Here is a 22,673-nt window from a genome sequence, read left to right as displayed (position 1 = left end):
CTCTTCAGCCCTGAGGAGACATGGTGATAAGAAGGGATGAACCCTGCCCTCAGAGAATCCCAGGCTACCTCAAGACCAGATTCACACAAACCAATAGTCAGGGATTGGAAAGAGGGGCTTGGTGGGCCCTGGCGCATTCCTGGAAAACTTCCTGGAGGAGGTTCTTGGGAGCGGTTCTTGAAGGTCTTGGAGCAGTGGAGGCTCCACATTTGTGTCATATGAGGGTATGAGCCTCAGGAAGGGATCCAAATAGAGCCTCCCCTCTAGGCTGAGGAAATAGAAGCTGGGAATCTAAAAACTCAGGTCTACATTCTCCATCCCTAAGTGAGACCTATTCACATCTGGACCCCTGAGTCCCAGGGGCAGGAAGTTAACCCTGTTTAAGAATGGTTTTCGTGCTGGGAGAGAGGGAAAGTGGGACATGCCTGGCCATCACTGAGGGTTTGGCAAAGAGGAGGAGGAGGGAAGAGAGACTGAGCAGAATGGATACCCCTCTGGCCATCTAGACATTCAGGAACTTCCCAGCTGCAAGGCCTCCTGTTCGAGTGCTGCCCTCACCTCCCCTGTTGCTTAGGGGTGGAAAATAACTAGCCCAGAAAGGACAAGACACTTCCCTAGCATCCCATAGAGAGCCAGGGCACCGAATGGCCTGTGCTGGTTCCGAAAACTTTTGGCCCTTGCTCTAGCATTTTTCCACCTTGCATGCCTAGACCTGGGCAGCCGAGCAGTGCGACAGTGATGTCTCAGCTGCCCCCCCGCCCCCGCCTGAGGACCCTTCATCTCAGAGAGGACCAAGGGTGCCACCACTCCTGATCTCCCTCCCTCTCTTCCCAGGAATCCTCCAGCTCTCACACGTCCTCTTCCTGCCCATCTCACCTCTCACCGGCTTCGTGAGAGTACTGCTCCCTTTACTAGAAACAAGCTCTTCAAACACGAGAAAGACCTGAGTTTTCCAGGGGCTCCTGTTTTAGAGGGAAAGAGAAAGAGAGAGAGACTTTAAAAAGAAAAAAAAAGACTTTGTTTAGAGAGAGAGAGCATGCACTAGTGGGCAGAAGGCAGAGGGAGAGAGAGAATCCCAAGCAGGCTCCATGCCCAGAGTGGAGCCTGACGCCAGGCTCCATCTCACAACCCTGAGATCATGACCTGAGCTGAAATCAAGAGTCAGATGCTTAATCGACTGAGCTCTCCAGGCATCCTGAGAGAGAGAGACTCTTGAAAAGAGCTTTCTGATAATGGCTCTTAAGTGAAATAGCACAGTCACGATTGTAGGAGCTCTTGGGAGGAGGTTGATTCCAAAAGGAGGGGAAGGTAAGCTGGGAAGACTTCACAGAGGAAATGTTGTTGGAGAGGGTCTTGAAAAATTGGGCCAGAGATGTGCCAGCTGGAAGGGAGAGTGCAAACAGATGGAGAGGAGACGTGGTAGAGGGAATAGGGTCATGGAGGCTTTGAACACCAGTCCAGATCATGGGCCTCAGTTCTGCTGGTGGTAGTGCTGCCAGCTGCTTATCCATAGCCCCACGGTGCAGGAACGGAATATTCTGGGGGGGGGGGACACTGCTTGATTTTCAGGATGTACCTTTGAGATCTAAATCCAGGCTGCCTGAGAATTTTAACCTTGCCCTTCCCCTCTCCTCCTTCCTACTCAGTCAAGTCAGAACTGCAGCACCCTTACCTGCCTGACTCCCAGCCCCAAGCAACCACCTGCAGAGTCTGGAACCCCACAGCAAAGCCCCACCCACAGTGACTCTCAGGGACCATCCCCAAGGGCCCCAAGTGCCGTCTACCCATCCAAAAACCAGGTCCTCCAGAGCCTGGTGGGGAGCTCCTGTTACACCTGTGGAGGTTGGGGTCAGGGAGAGCAAGAGGAACCCAATGCAGATCCAGGAAGGCAGATCGAAGTCCTGGCTGTGCCCTGATTCACCAAGGGACAGGGAGGTCCCCCCTCATACACGTCCCAGTGTCCTCATCTGGGTGGAGGGGACAGAAAATATGCTGTCCTTGCGAGGCCCTGTCACACCTGGGGAGACGTAGCTGCTTGCGGTTTCCATGGACAGCTGGAGTGCTGTCAGCAGGGTGAATAAAGAATAAGGCCCAGAATAAGGAGAATTTGTGTTCTTGGCATCACGTCCTCGAGGGTCCTGCTCACGGCAAGTATAGTTGTCCTCGTTCTGGGTGGTGTGGCTTGTCATCTCTGAGAGCCACTGAAAGTCTGTGGCCCCACCGTGGGAGGGAGCAGTAGGAGGGAGGGTCTGATCCCAGAGGCCTCCAGAGAGAGGCAGATCCTTGGCCCTCCGGAGCAATGCCATTGTCGGTAAAAAGAGGACATAGGATTCCCGTCGAAGATGTCTCCACCCCACATTACTTCACAGAAACTATGGTCGAAAGCCGGTTGTAATTCTGGCCAGGCCACGGACTGCTTATCTTACCTTTGGTCAGGTCTTTCTCCTCTTTGGGTCTCAGTATCTCTGTATTAGGTGGCAGGGGGAGCTTGGCGAGTTCTCACAGTCCCCCAACATTGATGTTCCTCTTCTCCACGGCAGTCTCTGCCTCAGGGGTCCCCCGTTCACCTTCTCCTCCCTGTTTCCCTGTGCGGGTCGCAGGCTGGCGTCATGGCGACAAGCCCATTGAGCGTTGCTAGGGATGACTGGCAGGAGGCAGCCCCGCACCACAGAGGCTGGAGCTGGCTGGTAGGCATCTCTTCCCACTTGCATCAACCCTGGGGAGGACCGTGGTCTCGCACAATGAGCTGGATTCCAGTCATACCTCTTCCCTGTTTCATGGGCCCTGTGTGGGCTGCATGAAGCAGCTCTGTGCCTCCCTGACTCAGTTTCCCCACTGTTGGCTGTAAGTATAGACATTTCCCCCTACCACGCCTCTCAAGGACGGAAAGGCATCATGAGCGGAAAGTCCTTTGGAAATAAGGAGCTGAGGGTTTTCGGAGGTCCAGATGGACAGTTGGGGCCCCGAGAGCAGTGTGCACACAATACTGAAGAAATGGACTAGAAGTTCCCTGTCTCTCACTCCAGATGTCCTAAGCAGCTGGCCCTGGGGAGGTCCCTCCCAACCTGGGGTTTGTGTTGATGATGGCAGGTTTCCAGACCCTCAACCCAGCATTCCTTCTAGGTCAAGCTGGTTCAGAGCTTGGAGGAGCAACCCCAGCAGACACCCCCACCCCCAGTGGGCTGTGATCAGACCCAGACAGGAAATGTCCCAGCTGGGCCCCAGAGTAGGCCAGCTCTGGTCCACTGCCACAGCATCTAAGCAGTGCAGGGGTGTTGACTCCAGGAGAAGCGCCTTGTTTGGGAAGCTCAGAAAACTATGCTGTTGGCACCATGACCAGCACTCCCCCAGATGGTGTCTTAACTGGACACAAAGAGCAACTTGTCATGCCCCACAGCATCATCGCCTCAACCAGCCAGTAGAGATATTTTTTCTACAAAAGATAAGAAAGGTGACCAAGGTGGAAGGCAAAGATTTCCCAGCAGGTCCTCAAGCCAGGACAGGAAGATCATGGCCATCACCTTCCAGGGAGAGTCAGTCAGGGGGCTTGAGGGTGGGGTATCTGGCCCCTCAGGCATTTTCTGTCCCAGGGATCTGGACATGAAGTTGCTAAGACACTGCAGGCATGGCACAGTTTGCTGCGTCTTCTAGAACACGGTGGCTCGGTGACCCCCAGCATGTCACTGTCCCTCTTTGGGCCTCTCCAGACCAAATGAGGGAGAAGCTGCCTCCCCCTCTTACATTCCCAGGAAGATGCCTGCTGACTCAGTTCCCAGGATGCTTTTCTGGGACCAGGGGAGGCTTTCTTGCTGGCAGTGGGAGGATGTCTAACTGCAGCTTTGTGGTTTGGGACTGACAGCCCCTACCCCGTGTGGGATTGTACTCATGGTGCAGCCCCTCTGACAGTAGGGCTCAGCCTCCCTGTGGCCTGTGTGGGAGACTTAGGTGCCTCCTGCAGGTAAGACTGTTGGGCATTTGCTGTGCAGCTTGACAGAGCCTGGGCGCCCAAGGTGGCAGACTATCTTCTCGGCCTGCTCTGAGACTCTCATCCTCATTCAGAGTTAGTCACATAGATAACAGCACCACCTCAGTCCATCCTGAGCCCCTGTGTACTCAGTCTGGGTAGTTCTTAGGGAAGAGCCAGAGGAGAGGGCAGCCTAAGCCTTCCCCACCCCTACCCCCCTGAGCTAGCTGGGAAAGAGCAGTCCTAGCCCACCAGGGAGCAGTGGAACCCTCAGGGAGCTGGAACAGCCATGAAGAAGCTGGGGCTGAAGCTGGGCCTGAAGAGCCTCACAAATCAGTGTGATGAATGCAGACCCAAGGGCTGTGTTTCAGGAGCTCTCCAAGGCCATCCATATGCTTTGGTGGGGAGGCGTATCATTCCGCTGTCCACAGTGCTGAAAATTCCTGTCATGCACAGTGACCTCATTCCTTCAGTGAATAGTGCTTCTGGCCCTTTCCACCTCCCTGCCAGCATTACTTGACCTAACTTCTTGTCCATTTTCCCCAGATATCCATCCCCCTCCACCAGTCCCACTCACTCCCTGTGCCCCACCTGTCCCTTAAAATCTTTCCCCCATAACCGTCACCCAAAAACGGTCCCTCATGGTCTCTGTCTCCCATGTCTTGTCAGTTAGACTGTCAGACATAGAAGTGCCCACGTAGGGAGCATCTGAAAGTATACAGGGACGGTTGGAGTTGTCACATAGCTTGAGGGTAGTACTGGGTTCATCAGGTTGAAAGTCCTACACAACAGATAACCGATCTACCTGAGATGCCAATAACATCTTTGAGAAATGATGTACATCACTTTATTTTTTTTTAAGATTTATTTATTTATTTGACAGAGAGAGACACAGCGAGAGAGGGAACACAAGCAGGGGGGTGGGAAAGGGAGAAGCAGGCTTCCCACTGAGCAGGGAGCCTGGATGTACATCACTTTAACTGAGAGGAGAAACTGAGGCCAAGAGGGCAGGGACTTAGCTAAGGTCACTTAGCCTGCCAGCCAGAGACAAAACCACAGCTAGAAGAGCAACCCCCCTCTTCTCACAGCCAGGCTTCCGAACCGCTTAGATGACTCCCTGAACCAGGAGCTCTCATCAGAAAGGGGTTGGCATCTGAAAGAGGGACAGGCCATGGTAATTGGGGCTTTTGACAGGACAGGGGCACTTAGGGGGAAGAGGCCTGGCACACTGCGGGAAATAGGGAGCAGCATTCCCAGGCCACAGAGCCCTGCACGAGAGGACCCTGCTTGCATCCCTCAGACCCTAATGCCCCTGGCAGGCCACACCACACACCACCGGCATCGATCTTTGGCAGGGGCACTTGGGTTGCTGGGGCAAAAGGCACGGACCTCGTCGCATCCAGTTCTGAGATTCTGGTCCGGCCGCCTGCCCTCAGATTTTGCGTGCCCATCCTCCCATGGTTTCCAGTTTGTGGGGGGGGGGGCGGGCGGGACTCTTCTGTCTTACTCTGTCTTACTCTCTCCTGTCCAAAGCTGTGCTTGAGGGCACAGTGTCCTCATTAGCAAGCTCCCCCGAAGAGCTGGGCACATCTGTCTTCCAGGCCTCTGGTACCTGGAGTCTGCAGCCAGAACCTCATCTCCAGGCACGACCGAGCTCCCAGAGGGGAGCCCCCTTCCACCACCACATCCCACAGCTCAGACCCTGCTTTCCAAGGTGTTGGCAGATCTGAGTTTGTTTGTTGCATCCAATATGTACTTCATGGCTAATTCCTGCGGGAGACCCGGGGACCCCCATATGGTCTCTGCCTACCTGTCTGTCCCCAGGGAGCTTAAGTTCAGTAAGCAAAGAAAAAAAAAAGGATCAGGTCCAAAAAGGTGAAACCCTTAGTGAATTATGGCAAATGCTCTAAACTTGATGTTTGATTTTCAAACTACGGGTCAGAGCACCATAGTGGATGGTGAAGTCAAATTCGTGAGTCATGACCAGCATTTGTATAGAAAATAAATAGAATTCATTAGAATAGAAGAGGAGGAAGAATATCATAGCTGTGGTCAAGATGAATTTTGCTTTGTGAAACTGGCCTCACTAATGTAGGGCGTGTGTGGGCTGGAGGTGGGGGTGTGGATGGGCTGGATGTGTTGGTGGGGCTCAAGGACAGTGGAATGTGAAGGCCCATGTTTCGAGAGATGGCAAGGCCTAGAGGAGGCATTTAAAGGAAAAAAAGAGATGGCTTGAATGCCTGGGCTGCTGGGGAAGCCTGTGGGAGGAGAAGGCGCTTGACCTATGGTTTAGAAGATAGGAAGGGGTTTGTCAGTGAGAGTGAGGAGGGTGTTTCAGGGTGGGGGGGTTCGGCACAGAGCCAGCTACATGCCAGGCCCACCAAGGCAAATGCCAAGTGCCATGTGGAGTGGTGGCAGAGGGGGGTGGCTTCCAGAAAAGAAAGCCAGGATAGAGAAGTCATAAAATTTGGCACCCCTGGTAGGCATTGACGTAAGGGACCAGGAAGGTCTCAGATTTGCAGCATCTCTACCATGACTCCCTCCCTCCTCAGGCCTACCCCATGCTTATTACCATCATGAGATATCACACTTGGGAAAGTATTCTGAGTTCCTGTCTTTGGTTAGCCCCACAACGATCATGCAGACCAGACTCACACTCCAAAACAGCTCAGGCCAGGGTATGAGCAAGGGATGAAGTGTGAGGCTCAGGCTCATGGGACTCTTGGGTGGGGTGGAGTCGGGGACTCAGAAGAGAGAAATCTGTGAGATGGGAGCAATCAAAGAGGCCTTCCTGGAGGAAAGGGCTTAGCACTGAACTCCAGGAAAGCTGGATAACATCTATGAACACATCCTTAGAAGATAAATGTTCTGACCTTTGAACCAGAGCCAGGGTCAGGACCTGTCTCACCTCAGACAAGCTGGTTGAGAAAGACCCTAAACCTTTATCTGTAAAGGATTATTCACTTTATAAAAGGACCAGCCCTCCCCCAGATACCTTTACATCGGTCTACTTGACTCACCCCGCACTCTGACCTTCAGTTCAGTAACATCACTAACTCTATGCATCGGGTTCTCTTAACTGTAGAAATTTCTCTTTCTGTAGTAAAACAGCCCTGAGGAAGGAGAAAACCCAAGAGTGGATGTGGGTGCCACGTTTAGGGGTAAGGGGCTGGTGTCCTCACTTTGGGGTCAAGATCATCTCGACTCCCACCAGGACCAGGGCGGCAACCTTAGGCCAGTAACAACCCTGAGCCTGAAGACTCTCTGAGCTCAGAGCACCAAATTAAAAAACAATTAAGCTAATAGACTCTCCCCCATTGTTTCTGCTCCTCAACAAGTGCTCCCTGAATCCCACTGCTTTGAACTCACTATCAGCTCAACAGAAGTGGTTTTTTTAAGTAACTTAATTATTTCAGAACTCATTGTTTCCAGAAGCAATCTGTTTCCCCCTCCAGCTCTATGACTCTCTGCTCTGGGAGCTACTTATTTTAATTAGCTTTGTAGTATATATCTGACAGCAACCCAAAAGAAAAATCAACACATAACTGCCCATTAGCCAGAGAGCTGAAAAAGCCAGCATAAGTCACCCCCAAACCACAGATCACTCAGAATTTGTAAGGAAGTAGGGGAGATCACTTTCACATTCATGGGGCAAAGCAGAGGCTGGCAAAGGGCTCTGGCGTTCTCAGGTGGGAGGTTCGTCCTGGCTGGAGGTTGAGTGTGGGCTACCTGGAGGTGGTGGCTTGGGGGCTAGGACTTACAGTCAAGCTCAGTTTTTAAGAAAGATGAAAGATGATCAGGAAAGATGAGCATTCTCTGATCTTCCTGCGTTCCCCCAGGATGGAGCCTGCACTTGTGGCCATCAGACACTGGTGCTCTGAAGAGTCTGGGCAGACTCCTGTCAGACACCAAGAGATCTCACACAGTGCTCTCACAGGCAGCCACAGCTCAAGGTCAGCAACACAGTCCCGCTTCCCCAGGTGTCCCTCGTTCCTGTGTCCCACTGCTTGGTAGCAAGGGGTTTAGAACGTGCAACCTGAAGCCAGACCTTCTGGATTTGAATCCTGGCTCTACCCCTTCTCATTTCTACAGCTTTTGACAAGTAGGTTAATCTTTTTGTGCCTTAGTTTCCCCTTCTGTAAAATGGGTTACCATTACTCATGGGGTTGCTGGGAGGATTGAAGGGATGAGCGTATCAAGATCGGTCTGGTGAGCGGCCACTCTGTGAAGGGTAGCTGGTGTTAAACAGAACTGCTGCTGGGAATTAGTACGGATCGCCTGCGTATAAAGTGAGAGAAGACAGGCACCTGGGCGGTTTAGTCAGTTAGGCAGCTGCCTTCGCCTTGGGTCATGATCCCAGGGTGCTGCGATCAAGTCCTGCATCAGGCTCCTGCTCAGCAGTGAGCCTGCTTCTCCCTTTCCCTCTGCTGCTCCTCCTGCTCGTGTGCTGTCTCACTCTCTGTCAAATAAAATAAACAAAATATTTTAAAAATAATAATAATAAATAAAATGGGAGAAAATGGGAATTTGGTGTGTGGAAAGCAGCAACTCTGCAGGCACAACAGGGGTCCCAGTCAGGTTCCATTCCAAACAAAATTAAATAAGGTATACAAAATGCTAGTCAAAGATTATATAAAAAATGGATCTTATTCTGCATTTTAGCTACCATGTATGGTAAGCCTTTTACACAATTTTCACCTAAATGACTTTCCTGTGAACTTTTATTTTTTAAAAAAATATTTTATTTATTTGAGAGACAGAAATCACAAGTAGGCAGAGAGGCAGGCAGAGAGAGGGGGGAAGCAGGCTCCCCGCCAAGCAGAGAGCCCGATGTGGGGCTCGATCCCAACAGCCTGGGATCATGACCCGAGCTGAAGGCAGAGGCTTAACCCACTGAGCCACCCAGGCGCCCCTCCTGTGAACTTTTAAACGTGTGTTGTGTTTCCTGACCTAGAGAGGCTGAGAAGTATGAACCTTATCCCGTGGGCACCTGGGAGCCAGGGAGTGTTCTTGAGGAAGGGAGTGACCTGCCTCTTGGTGGTTGGCATATTTTGTAGGGAATGCCTATCGAGAGTGCTTGGAGAATGGGACGTGGGCTTCACGGATCAACTACTCACAGTGTGAGCCCATTTTGGATGATAAGGTGAGTGGCCCCCACCTTGCACACCCCTCATCCCTGTACAGGTATCAGGACTCAGGTTGACCATAGAGCATCCCAAGGGTGACAGAACCAGCTCTTGTGCAGCCCAGCCATATCTTTTTGCGCTTCTTCCCCCTGCGTCCACGTCCTGTTCCCTGCTCAGTGACGCTACAGGAGAGAAGGGGGACACAGACCTCCACCTTTGGGAGAGCTCTGGCTGGCAGAGGACACAACCATCTCTGGCATGTGACATAAGAAGGGAATGACATTGTGACCCATGTCCCAAACATCTAACAGACTGACTTCCTTCCTCCTCCTCTGGGCCTCAGTTTCCCCATCTAGCATTCTGATTCTGTGGCTCCATCTGGAAACAAGCACTGCCTCCGGAAGGCTGGGCCCCAAGGGGATCGGGTCCTGCTCACACCTCAGCAGCCCCCTTGCTCTGGAATTGGGCTCCAGGCTGCTGCAGTGCCGACCTCCTCCCCTTTGAAGCTACACCTCGTTCCTGACCCAAAAGGACACGTCCCATGGCCACCCCCCTCCTCATTCACCATTATAGCCCCCAGTGAGTCTGCAACTTTCCCCAAGAAGTCCAGGTTCAGAGGGAAAAGGTTGAGCTACCCTGAGAAAGGGATGCTACAAAATGTGAGCCAAAGGGGGTCTGTGGTGGGGCCATGGGAGAGGCAAGTGAGATGGGTCATAAAGAAGGAGACTCCCCCCCAGACCTCTGTCCTCTCTCAGCCCCTCTGAGCAGTGGCAAACCATAGTGGGCGTGGGGTCAGGGGAGCCTGCCCTGAAAAGAAGGAGTATTTTACCTGCCTCTTTTTAGAATTGCCAGCACATAGTGATCATAAAAAGGAGACGGGCTTTTATTTGGTGTTAATATTGTTCTTAAGTTCTCTACGGACATTGCGTCCCCTTGTTGCTGCATCAGGGACAGACGGATCGCAGGGCACCCTCCAGACCTCCCCGAGCCTGCTGCTTCTGAGGCAGGAGGGCAGGATGGCCCCATTATACAGATGTCAAAACTGAGGTGCGGAGATATAAATCCACTCGCCCTCAGTCACTCAGCCAGCAAGGGTCTGAGCTGAGATTAAACACAGCTGTGGCAACTCCCAGTCCAGAGTTAAAAAGATAATAAAATCCCGAGATATCATGTCAGGCATATTCTGGGAAACATCAGGGGGTCTGACTGCAGCCATTTGTCTGTCTGTACCAAGAGCCACCCGCGGCCAACGGGAGTGAGCGCTAGGAGCCAGATGTGGTGATGACACTTGAAGCCGTTTCTGCCTCCAAGCTCTGGACACACAGTGGGGGCGTAGCTGGAGTGGCCAGCTCCAGCCTCTGTGTGCCCCATGCCTCCATCTGCCCGTGTGTCTTTCTGTCCAGCAGAGGAAGTACGACCTGCACTACCGTGTCGCCCTCGTTGTCAACTACCTGGGTCACTGTGTTTCTGTGGCTGCCCTTGTGGCTGCCTTCCTGCTTTTCCTGGCCCTGCGGTGAGTTCCCCAACCCCCCTCATGGCCTGCTGCTTTTCCCTGCCCCTTCCCCCATAGCGCCCCCGTCACCCCTCCCAGACAGTCTCGCCTCCACTTGGCAGAGTGGGGCAGGGCCATGAACCCAGTGGACAGAGGGGTCTGGGGGAGGTGCCGAGGCTGGCTCAGAGAGATCCCACTGCGGCCACCACAGGGGGAATGTGGCTCCTGGGGCAGCCCTGCCTTCATCGGAGGTTGAGTCTCTTACCTGGCCTGGAGGATGGGGGGCGGGGAGTGCCAGTCCCAGTTGTTTCCTGACCCCAGGCAGAGCCCTGCTCATCTCACTCCGAATCCTGCCTGACCCCCTACCTCCCACAGGAGTATCCGCTGTCTGCGGAATGTGATTCATTGGAATTTGATCACCACCTTTATCCTGCGCAACGTCACGTGGTTCCTGCTGCAGCTCATTGACCACAAAGTGCATGAGAGCAATGAGGTCACCGGGCTGACCCTTGGGGCTGGGGGGCTCCGGGCACTGGGGGCACCCATCTCTCTTACCCAGTCCTCAGGTGGAGACCCGCACCTGAGCTTACCTCTACCCTGATCATTGTCCCTCCTGAGCTGGGGCCAGAGTCAGGGCTGGCTAGCGGTGGGGCAGGGGGTGCTGCCTGGCCGGGGTCTTGGGAGCAGTGCAAACCTCAAACCAGACTGGGTTAGCCTCTTCCGCTCCCCATCTTCTAAATCTAGGACCTCCCAAAGACCCCTTAGAGAAGAAGCAGCTAGAACTAAGCTCCATTGAACTTTATCTCGATTGCAATGAGAGACCTGTCGGGGTTATTTTCCCCATTATACAGACATGGAAAGTGAGGCTCAGGGAGGTTACATGACCCTGTGATGCCAGCAGGATCTTGACCAGGGCATCCCATGTGTTAGCTACACAGGCTGGAGTTGTGCCAATGGCTGCTGTACTCTGTCCAAGTCACTGCAAAAACCAAGGCCAAGCACAGAGTCCTATGGCACACCATTAAAGACTTCTCAATACATTTTCTTTGGACGGTGGACCTGAGCAGGCACCCCACCTGGTTTGACCTTTCACTTGTCCCTCATTAAGCTCTGCCTCGGCACTCACTGAGTTCAACCCAATCTGGGGGGCCCTATAGCCGCATACTAACTTGTACTGATAAGATGTCACTTGACTTGGAGAAAAAGCAGGGTTGGGAGGAGGTGACCTTTAGCTTCCCACCTCAGCAGACCTTTTTGAGAAGAGGAGACAGACAACCATGTGGGGCCTGAGATCAGGGCTAGGGCCCTGGGGGAAAGACACAGAGGCAGAGAACAGCTCAGTCCAGGACTGCTGACCGCCGGTGCCCTCGGAGCTGGACAGAGAAGGCGTGTGGTGTCTGCAGGGCAGAGAACTCCCATCTCGGGGCTTTCCTGGCCACCGTTCTCCAGATCTCAACCTCGGCCTGAGGGTGCCCTGGGGAAGAAGCCTGGGGAAAGATGGCTAGATCAGGAGGCCTGGGAGCTGGCCATGGCTGGCTACGGCCCTGGACAAGCTTTTCTCTGCCCGCACCCCCATCTCCCCTCTGCAGGGTACTTGGGAGGGTGGGTAGCCCTGCTCAAAGGCATAGGGACAAAGGCAAATGGCAACAACCCTCATTTCTTGGTGCCCACCTTAGCCAGCCTGCATCTCCTTGACCCGCCCTGTTAGGTGCCATTAGCAGTTTCTCCGTGTCCCAGTGAGGCTCAGAGGGGCACGGCAGCCTGCCCTGGAGATGGTGAGTCTCCACCCAGAGCCAGCCGTGATCATCCTACGCCCAGAATCTTCCAAACCCGGAGATTTTGGAGAATCACCTCGATGGCTGCAGCTCTCCTTCATAACCCAGCACTATTATTTATGCAACAACTTTCTTTTAATTGACTCACTACTTTTTTTCTACGTGAGATTTCCTATTTCATCCCTAAATGGAAACCTTGCTATGGCTCAAAGGTGACTCTCGAAAAACTGACCGTGGAAACAGCAGTATTGTTCAGTCCTAGCCTCTGCCTACAGAAAGCTCAGAGCCAGACTCCCTCGTTCTTTATGAAAACGAGATCAGAAAGTGCGGGGGGAGCAGCCCAAGAAGGGACCAGTGCCAGCTGCCCCCTTAACTTCACCCCAAACAGGGAGACAGAATTAGGGGGCACGTGAAGCTTCCCAGAGCCAGGTTAGAGGGTCTAGAATGCATGTCCACGAGGTAACTCTGGACGGGTGCCCGCACTGTGCACTGGGCCCTGGCCCCAGGCAGCCCCTGACCACCACCTGCCCCGTGCAGGTCTGGTGTCGCTGCATCACCACCGTCTTCAACTACTTCGTGGTGACCAACTTCTTCTGGATGTTCGTCGAGGGCTGCTACCTGCACACGGCCATCGTCATGACCTACTCCACCGAGCGCCTGCGCAAGTGGCTCTTCCTCTTCATCGGATGGTGTGAGGGTCCCTGGGGGTCACGGGGCCTAGTGGGGAGGGGGCAGTGCTGACAAGGTCACCTCCTTTCATCTTGGGTCTGAGGACAGGAGCACACCCCTGCCCGCCATCCCCAGGACAGGCTAGGGAGGCAGCCACTCCCTTCCCTTGCTGGTGGGGAAGAAGCAAACAGTTGCTCCAACAGAACACTTTACAAACACCCCTCCTCTCTTTGCCTGGGAAGACGAAGCCAAAGACCTATGTCTCTGGCTTCGAGAAAGAAGCTGACCAGCTCCACTTCTCTATCAAATGGTCTCAGAAAACTGTGCCGTCCCTTCATTTGTCTGACCCGCTTAGAGGGGGTTGCTGAGAGAGGAGAAGGGGGGTCAGGATGGTGCCATGGATGGCCTGCAGTTGGGTGATTGGTCCCAGGCTCCTGTGGTCCCCTCACCCTGTGCTCTACAAGAGGGCCCTCATCCATCTGTCTGTCCGCCATAGCCTGTGTCTGTCCTTCTTTCAGGTATCCCCTGCCCTATCATTGCTGCCTGGGCCATTGGCAAGCTCTACTATGAAAACGAACAGTAAGTGGGACCGGCCAGCGCAGGGGTCAGAGGGGTATCAGGAAAGGTCAAGCCAGGACTTCAGCCTAGTCATGGGGCAGGAGTTGAAGCCCTACCAGGACAGATTGACTTTCCCATTGTCCCTATATTGAGAAAATATCCCTGGCACCCCAAGATACTGGTGTGCTGGGTGTCATGAGTCAGGAATCATGAGTCTTTCAAAGGCCCTAATGCATAACCCCCTTAGCCTTCAGTAAGGCTTCCTCCTCAGAGCAGCATGTCTGGCCCAGGAAATATAGAGGAGGCCACGGGCTAGAGGCCATCAGCCTTGAGCACATCCAAGGGTGTCCATGAGCCTTTCACAGAACCCTGGGCCAGAGCAGGAGCACTTGTTTTATTCTGGAATCCCTGTCCCTGCCTGGAGTACAGTGTCCCATCCTGCGACCCTCCCTGCTCTGGAGCTGTTGGTATACAAGCCACACCCAGATGATGGCAGTTCTGGCCGTGGGTCAGCCAAGCAGAAGCTGGGAAGTCGGATGTCACCAGCTGGAACAAGAGGGGGACAAGGGAATGTCAGTCTCCGGACACAAATCTCTAAGAGATCTCTGAAGCTGGAGATTTGGGGGCAGGGGCAGAACCGGAGTGGACTCCAAGAGCTCAGCTTTTGGAAGAGTGCCTAATGATTAAAACTACCCAAAAATAAGAAGGCCACCATGGAAGGTAGTGAGCTTCCTGTCAAAAAGGGTGTTAAAGCAAAGACCAAAACCTTAGCGCTGGGAGGCGCCAAGGAGATTCCTAAGGCAGGGTGCCCTGAATGACCTCTAAAGTTTGGGAGGACACAGTCAGAATTTCCCAAAGTCCACGTGGCCCTTCCTGAGGTCTAGTGGGAGTGACTGACAGAGCCAGACTGCATCCCGGCCCCATGGCTCCCCTGGACTCCGAGCTTCTACACCCACCCGCATCCCCCGAGAATAACCAAGCCTCTGCTAGCGACAGGCTCCCTTCACCGAGTGAATAAGGCTCAGCTCAGAGAAAGGCCGGGGTTCAGGGCTGGAGAAGCCGTCTGCCTCTCCACCTGCTGCTTTGTGTGGCTCAGTGCCTGGCACGTGGAGCGACAGGTTCCAAGGAATACAGGAACAGGTGCTACAGGGTGCTTGGGCCCTGGGCCAGCAAGGGGGAGCCCAGCTCTGCTTTCCTTCATGAGCCTCCTGTCTGCCCAGTACTGGGTACACATCCACAGTCTGGAACGGGGTAGGGGAGTGAGAAGGAGGGTGATGAGACCCAGGGCCTGCCCTCAGTCCAGCTGGGGAGACCAGACCCTCCACGGAGGACAAAAGGCAGCCCACGGGTGAGCCGGGATGGTCAGAGGGGCCAGGGCCATCCACCCAGGCATTTTGGGAAGACAAAGCCCTAGAGACTGGGTCTCAGGAAGGGTCAAGCCAGAGAACCTTGGGCCCAAATCTACTGTGGTGGCCAGTCCAGAACTGAGCAGGCCACTTAGAGCCTCCCCATCTTTGCAGGTGCTGGTTTGGCAAGGAGCCCGGTGACCTGGTAGACTATATTTACCAAGGCCCCATCATCCTTGTGCTCCTGGTAGGTCCTCAATAGGGACCGGGATGGGGCCGGGCACTGGGAGGGCAGCAGAGGACCCACCCGGCCGAGATGCTGGGGAAGAATGTGGCCTGGAGTGGCCGTCCTGCACACCCACTGTACACACCACCCTACTTCCTGGCACCCACCTCCCCCCACCCCACTATCTGACTGGTCTGACTGGCAGATTTCTAGTGCCTCCTACATCTGATGTCCCCTTGCCAGGTACTGAGACAGCCAGGAGAGGGGGCAGCTATTAATGGCAAGAGAAGGGTGTGAGGACTTCTGTTCAGCCCAGACCTACCCCCTTCTGCCCCCAGCGGCCCCCTCTGGGGCCCAGCCCACCGCCCCCAGCCTGGATCAGTGGTACTAGAATGAAATGTAATGAGCAATTGTTTCTTGTCCAGCTCCCGACACTTTGGCAAATGTATTCGCATTTAAGGTATAATTGCTACCACATCTTTAATCCACAACGAGCTTTAATTAAGGTGGAGTTTAAGTAGAGGCTGTATTCTGCAAAAATGAACCCATTATATATTATACATTTTAAAAAAGAGACATGCAAAAAAGCCCCATAAGAAATTGGCATTTACGTAAGACTTATTTCAGGCTTGGTAATTTCAGGCTCCTGTACGCACCAGCTTCTTTAAAGGGCCACCCGCCTCTTGTGGGATACATAGGGGAGAGAGAGAAAGAGAGAGAGAGAGAGCTGGTGCCTACTGGGGGTTCTGTGGTCTACCCTGGAGACAGTCCCCGTTATCTCTTTCATTTCCCAACTCCTACTTTTTGTGACCTCTTCAGGGATTCCTTTGTCCCCCATCTTTGGAGTGCCCTTGTTGTATATGACCTGGAGATGACTAGGGAGGTTTTCTACCCACTGCCTGAAATTCCACCACCAGAAATTCCACCTTATTTCAGAGGCAGAAGCCAGTCCTTGTCGGCGAGGAGAGGGTTGGGGATGGGAGGGAGTGATTGTCCTTGGAGTCCCAGCTGCAGTGAGTCACTCGTCCCCACCCTCAGTGTGAACGGAAACCCCTTGAGACCCATCCCCTCCCAGCCAGCTGCTCAGAGCCCATCCTGGAGGGATAGGGCTTTTCGTGAATCTGGGGCCCCCCCAAGAAGGCTGGCCTGGGTCGGGCTTTGGTGATAGTGAGGAGGGAGCCCCCCAGCTGCAAGGATGTTGGGCAGCGTGAGAAAATGAACAGAAAAAGGGAGATGGGCATGGGGGGACCCCATGTTAGCCCCCTCTCCCTGCCTGCTCCTCCCTGACCCTTTCTCTGCTTCCACCCCCACCTCTTGGCCCAAGAGCCCTTTGCATCTCCCTTTGGGCCCTTACTCTATTGCACTTATGGAGCTTCCCACCCGCACCCCCCAAGCCTGTCCAGAAGCTTCATCTTCGTAACTTCCAAATCTTGCATCATCCGTGGCTGGAAATGGGAATTATGATTCCCATTTTACAGCTGGAGAAACATAGAGATGAAACCTCCTGCCCAAGGTCACCACTAATAGCTCGCTGAGCTGAGACACAAGGGTTGGTCACTCACCCCTGCCTGTCCTCCGGGTTGGGTATGCGCTCAGTACCTTGCCAGCGCTGCCCTCCCCTGATGGTTCATGGCTGCCTTGCTGCTGCTGAAAGACATGACCAAGCTTATTTCTGGGTTCTGGGAAGTGAACTGGCTGGTTCAGTTTGAGGCTGTTGTCGTGGGAAAGGTGTGTGACACTGGGTTCCACTGTGGACCAGGCACGGGGCTCAGGGCTCTCCATGAGTATTTTAACCCATGCTGACCTTCCAAGACAGGCTCTCTGGTGTCCCTTTTGAGCCAGTGAGGACACAGAAGCTCAGGAAGCTTAATGAAGCCACTTACTTGCCCAAGACTACGCGAGCGCCAGGATTAGAGCCATGTGACAAGAACTTGGTGCCAGGCGTTCATTTAGGAGGTGGTCCCAGAAAGCACTGCAACAGGTGGGAGTAGAAGGCAGGGAGGAAGTCAAGGTGAGGTGATGAGCCAACTTCCATGGGGACAACCACGTGGAAGAGCGTCAGAAGGATCCCCCACTGAAGGCTTAGGAAGCTGGGTTACTTCACACACTTACTGCCTTGTCCGTGGAGGTGGCCCTGGGGACATGAAGCCTGCATATTTCCAGGTCCTTCTGTGGTGAGGCTGAGCTAGCTCCCCAGGCACCAGAGGAAGCCTGAGGCTGAGAAGTGTCCCCGGCAGCAGCAGGGGACTCCTGGCTGGGCTCCTCCAGGGCACGGAGCATTGGGTCTGTCTGTAAAATCTCCTCATTCCCTGCTCCTTCCAGCAATGTCCCAGCAGCCCCTGTGCCACATGCAAATTCCAGGGTCCCCCGCCTTCCCCTGGGAATGTCTGGAGTGGGCCCAAGATCTGCATTCAGACGAAGGGCCCTGGGAGACTTGGCTGTGTACACTCAAGATGGAGAACTCGATGGGCGTTGTCTAGGTTTTCTCTGTAGGCCAGCCAAGGCCCTGTGCGATAGGACCCTGGGCGTGGGCCTTTGAGGCTACACCTGCCTAGAGTGCACCAACAGGAGGAGAAAGCTGAGGCACCCAGTGAGGACCAGGCCCCCATGGCCCAGGAAACAGACAGGTCTCCAGGCTTCTGGAGGCATCTGGTGAATTCACTGGGCTCCACAGATGCGCGTGGCACAGACAGGCCGGCCATGTTTAACTGCCCTGGCAAATGGGCAGTCCGGAAACTGAGAGCAGGGGAGCAGTGAGAGGAGGGTCCTGAGCTGCGTTGGGAGCACCCCAATAAACCTCCAGTACCCAGAACTGGAGGGAGCAAGGGATATCTCCAAGGCAGAGAACCATGTCTGAAGTCCAGGAAGTGGAAATGTCAGTCTGCTTTCCGCCTCCCTCCCTGCCTGTGCACAAGCGACGGTGAAGTTCAAGGAGGGTCTCCCATGAGCATCCTTACCATCTGGAGAAGTAGCTGGGGTGAGGGTGAGGGGATCCCAGGATGCTCTGCGCTGATGAGCTATAGGTCTCTTTACTTTCTCTGCCTTTGTGGCAGGCGCTATGCTGTGGGGTATCCTAGGACAAGTCCTGGTCGCGGCCTCCCGGGATTTGTGACCATGAAGGACCTCCTTGCTCAGAGCCTCAGTTTCTCACCTCTAACATGATGATGCCAGTCCCTGCTTCATGGGGTCACTGGGAGGACCCATGGTAGCCCTCGGGCCCCGCCTCCAGCAGGTCCTCCTCACACCCGGAGCCTCGGGTCTGGCTCCTGTGCTGATGGGCCTTGCAGTGCTCTCCTGACCTCCAATCTCCCATCCCTGGCAGTGTGGCCAGTACCTTACCTCTGCTTGCTTCCATCTGGCCCAGAGTTCATTAACTCCTGCAGGAGCAGGAACATGACACAGAGGTCAGGGGGAGGACGCTGAGGCCGGCTGCCTTGGTTCAAATCCTGACACCAATGTGTCCTTTGTGGCACGGGCAAGTGATGGAGCCTATCTGAACCTCAGTTTGTACATCTGTAAAATGGGTATAATGATCACATCTACTATATAAGGCTGGGCTTGTGGAGTGCTTGGAACAAAACCTGGAATGATCTGTGTCCTGGGCCACATTAGGGAGCAGTAAGTCTCCCTTGTCTGTCCTGGCAGCAACCATAATGTCCAGATCTCCATTCTGGGCCTGACAATGCACCACCGCCTCCCAGGCTGGAGCTCTGACCAGACTGGGGTGCTCCTCCCACGGAGCCTCATTAGGAATTAATGTGCCAGTGAGCATTGAAGTTCCAGGAAACACAGGGTGGGAGAAGGGCTAGACTTCATGGGGAGTTTCTCCAGGGGGTTTGACTTACCCTTTCACCCAGTACCTTCTCCCCTCGGCATTCCCAGAGCCCCTGACATGCAGGCTGCCCTAAGAACATTCTGGGCTGGGAGGGCCCTGCCGCTGCTGTTCTAGAAGGAGGAAGATTTCAATGCTCACCTCAGCCACAGTGGCTGCCAGCTGGCATATCTCCCCTATCCCAGGGCTTTCTCTCCTGGCCTTTCTCTGCTGGAACCCAATCCCCCACAGTCCATCAGCCCTCAGCTCAAATGCCATTTCTCTAGGCCTTTCTGACCCCTTCCTCCAGGCCACAAGACTTCTAGGAGCAGGGACATGGCAAGTCAGCTCACAGAAGGAAGGAAGGAAGGAAGGATGGAAGGATGGAAGGAAGGAAACAAACAAACTAGGCTGGACAAGGCTAGGGTACAATAAACACTGGCAGGCCCACGGTGGCCATCCACAGCACAAGCCTGGTTAGGGTGGCCCAGGCAGGTCCTGGGAAAAGACTGGGTGCGTCGGCTCTGGCACCAACAAAAGGCTTGAAATGAAGATAAATGAGGCTCTTCCAGGAGCCCTGGAGCCAGCCCAGCAGCCCATTCATCTTCATTGCCTCAGATGTGCCTGGGAAATGTTTTCCTGGGGGCAAGGGAGGGATGGTGAGGAATTAGTCACTCCCTCTGACCAGGTCCATTCCCCCAGGGAAGCAGGGCCTCAGAGGGAACCCTCAATCAACAAGAGGGGGAGACCCTCTAGCAGGCAGGGCAAGGGACTGGGGCGGAGGCCTGGCCAGCTCCCGTGGCTTCCCCAAGTGGGGCAGGTGTTGGGAGACTTTCTGAGGAGCTATGCCTCAAGAGAAGTGACTTTGGTGTCCTTGGTCCCTGCCTCCAAAGCCGCTTTTCCCCCTGGGGTCTGGAGATGGAGAAGCCAGCCCTGGAGCCCTCCGGGAAGGGGGAATTCTGCCTGTCCTGATGAGGGAGAAGCAGAGGCCTTGGGACCGCAGGCAGGGACTGGGGTGACGGGTGGGATGGATGCGTGCGTGGGACACGGGGCTCAGTGGGTTATGGGGGGAAGTGGCTGCCTCTCAGTTCATTCCCTACCTCACGGTCCTTCCTTTTTTGCCTTCCCCCCCTCCAGATCAATTTTATATTTCTTTTCAACATCGTCAGGATCCTCATGACAAAATTGCGAGCATCCATGACATCAGAGACAATCCAGTACAGGTGAATGACGGGTGTCTTAACCCACTGAGGGCAGAAATGAGGCATCTAGGCCGGGCCCTCCAAACCCTCACAGGCCTCAGCCAGGGAGCTTGCTCGGCACCTGAGAGAGGGCCGGCTGGCAGTGTGGGCTCAGACCAGCTTTGTCACCCTGTCACCCCCCTAGGAAGGCAGTAAAGGCCACCCTCGTTCTCCTGCCCCTCCTGGGCATCACCTACATGCTCTTCTTCGTCAACCCTGGGGAGGACGACCTGTCGCAGATCGTGTTCATCTATTTCAACTCCTTCCTGCAGTCGTTCCAGGTGGGGCATGAGACCAGATGGGGCACCGGTGTCCTCACAGAGACCTCACAGGAGACACGGTTCACCCTGAAATAGAACCCCATCCCTGCGCCCTGGCAGCCCCACCCCAGGGGTCAGGTGGGCTCACACCCAACTGGGTCTCCATCACCCTGGCCTGTGGCCCAGTGCCTGTTCTGAGGGTTTTTGACAGCCTGTCACTCGCAGTGAGCCCCGGGACACCCGTACCATGAGGGCGGGCTGCCCCTGAGCTCGGAGCCTCTGGGTCCAGGTATTCCCAGCTGTCCCTGCAGAGTCGCTCCCCAAGCAGGTCATTGATCCTCCCTCCTTCCTTTCCAGGGTTTCTTTGTGTCTGTCTTCTACTGCTTCTTCAATGGAGAGGTAGGAGGCCACGGTCCTCAGTTCCCAGCTCGGGGGAGCCGCCCAGCCTTTAGGGAGGCCCGGGGTCCCTGACTCTGCTCAGCTCTGCCCTGGACAGGGGAGGGGATGGCTGGAGAAACCACCGAGATTTGGGAAACAGGAATCCTACCTGAGGGTCTCCAGCCAGTTTAGAAGGTCCCCTTCGCAAAGGCCAGCACTTCACAAAGGCACTTGGAGAGATGGGTGAGCGGGGAGCCCTGGCTTCAGGGTCTCACTGGAGACAGATGCCGGAACACCACTGGTAATGGGGAGGCATTGCAGGAGTGAGTCAGGTGTGAGCCGCACATCCAGGCCCTTATGGACGCAGGGAGCAGGAGAGACACCAGCACATTCCCCCACCATGGAACAGATCACGCAGCTTGGGGCCAACACCAGGGAACTAGGCACTGGGGACAGGCTGCTTAGCTCACACAGCCCAGAATCTCAGCATAAGCAGCTTGTGACAGAGGCTCACACCGGCCTGTGCTGGGTGAGGACCCACAGTGGGTTATGGGGCCAAAAGTAGACACAGCCCCAGGTCCTGAGAGCTTCCAAACACTCAAGGTAAGTGCCATCCTGAGACACTTCCCCTGCCTCTGCAGAGAGTGCCCACTCTCTGCCAGCCTGGGTCTCTGTCAATCAAAGCAGACCCTGACATAGGCAAGGCCAACAGTAGAGACTGGCTGGGCTGGAGGGCAGGAGAAAGCTTTCAAAGAAAACGCACAGTGACTCTGGGGCATTTATTCTGGTCAGCCCTGTGCTAGGCTAGCATGTGGGGGACACCACCCATTTTGCAGAAAAATCCTTTAGTTCCAATACCAATGAGAATAATACGGTACCGGCCACGATCAGGTTTTGAAATGACTGGAACTGTTAGCTTGACTTTCTGTCTCAGCAGTGCACACTATGGCCTATGGCCAGTGAGGCAGGGGCTGTCTGCTGGGGGAGGAGGCTGGAGGAAGGGCTTTCAGGAGGGACAAGGATGCCAAGTATGTGAGGAGAGCGCACAGCTCTCCAGACGCCAGGAGAGCCAGAAGCAGATGTTCGAAGCTGGGGCTTGGGTCCCACCATAAAGAGGAGATGGGAGAGGGAGGGGGCAGGGAGGGCAGTGCACCCCAAAGAGGGGTGAGCGGGAAGTTTCTCCAGGAGGGGTGAGGACAGAGGGCAGGAGCTTCAGAGGCTAACGGCTTCAGGGGAAGGACCTGCTTTTGGAACAGGCCAGTGGTATGACAGTGGTGGTCGGGAGGGTATGACAGTGGTGGTTGGGAGTCACCCCAGCCTCCCTCCCTTTAAGGGCCCTGCAAGGGGTAGGAGCAGGAGAGAAGGCTCCTGGTTCTGGGATTGGCGCCTGCAGGCCCTGCTGAGCCGCTGCCTCCCCCGCAGGTGCGCTCAGCTGTGAGGAAAAGGTGGCACCGCTGGCAGGACCATCACTCCCTCCGAGTGCCTGTGGCCCAGGCCATGTCCATCCCCACATCGCCCACACGGATCAGCTTCCACAGCATCAAGCAGACGGCCGCCCTGTGAGCCCCCCATCACCCTGCTCGCTCATCATTCACCATCAGGACAGCTTCCCTATCCCATGGGGTGCCTCTCTCTGGGTTCACTTCGCCATCTCTCAGCTCAGGCCCTGGTGGGGGCATAAGGGAGGGGAGAGATCAGCTGGCCAGCCCTGCTAGAGGGGGGTGTGCAGCAGCAGGCAGCGCGAGAGGCTCTCAGGAGCCAGGTCCGCTAGGTACAATGTCTCAGTGCAGAGGGAGCAGAGGGATGTCACAGACACCTATCCCTGCA

The 22,673-nt window shown here is 54.9% G+C and overlaps 1 protein-coding gene across 5 annotated transcripts in view; it reads left to right on the top strand.

The window, feature by feature from the left end:
• LOC111147340 (corticotropin releasing hormone receptor 2) overlaps positions 1–22,409 on the top strand; it is a 43,531-nt gene extending 21,122 nt beyond the window's left edge. For 3 of the 5 annotated variants that reach the window (XM_022503334.1, XM_022503332.1, XM_022503336.1), the window contains 10 exons: positions 9,022–9,107; positions 10,497–10,603; positions 10,958–11,075; positions 12,895–13,048; positions 13,545–13,605; positions 15,105–15,177; positions 20,105–20,190; positions 20,354–20,489; positions 20,826–20,867; positions 22,269–22,409. In XM_022503334.1, coding sequence (XP_022359042.1) covers positions 9,022–9,107; positions 10,497–10,603; positions 10,958–11,075; positions 12,895–13,048; positions 13,545–13,605; positions 15,105–15,177; positions 20,105–20,190; positions 20,354–20,489; positions 20,826–20,867; positions 22,269–22,409 — 1,004 coding nt within the window. Of the gene's footprint in view, positions 1–9,021; positions 9,108–10,493; positions 10,604–10,957; positions 11,076–12,894; positions 13,049–13,544; positions 13,606–15,104; positions 15,178–20,104; positions 20,191–20,353; positions 20,490–20,825; positions 20,868–22,268 lie in introns of all 5 variants that reach the window. The other 2 variants (XM_022503333.1, XM_022503335.1) reach the window with 1 other exon arrangement.
• The last annotated feature ends 264 nt before the right edge of the window (positions 22,410–22,673 follow it).

The sequence above is a fragment of the Enhydra lutris genome, unplaced genomic scaffold, assembly GCF_002288905.1.
Source record: "Enhydra lutris kenyoni isolate GAN:26980312 unplaced genomic scaffold, ASM228890v2 scaffoldscaffold16, whole genome shotgun sequence".
Taxonomy (NCBI): Eukaryota; Metazoa; Chordata; class Mammalia; order Carnivora; family Mustelidae; genus Enhydra; species Enhydra lutris.
Note: the sequence above shows the minus strand (reverse complement) of the source record. Positions and strands in the feature narration are given on the sequence as shown.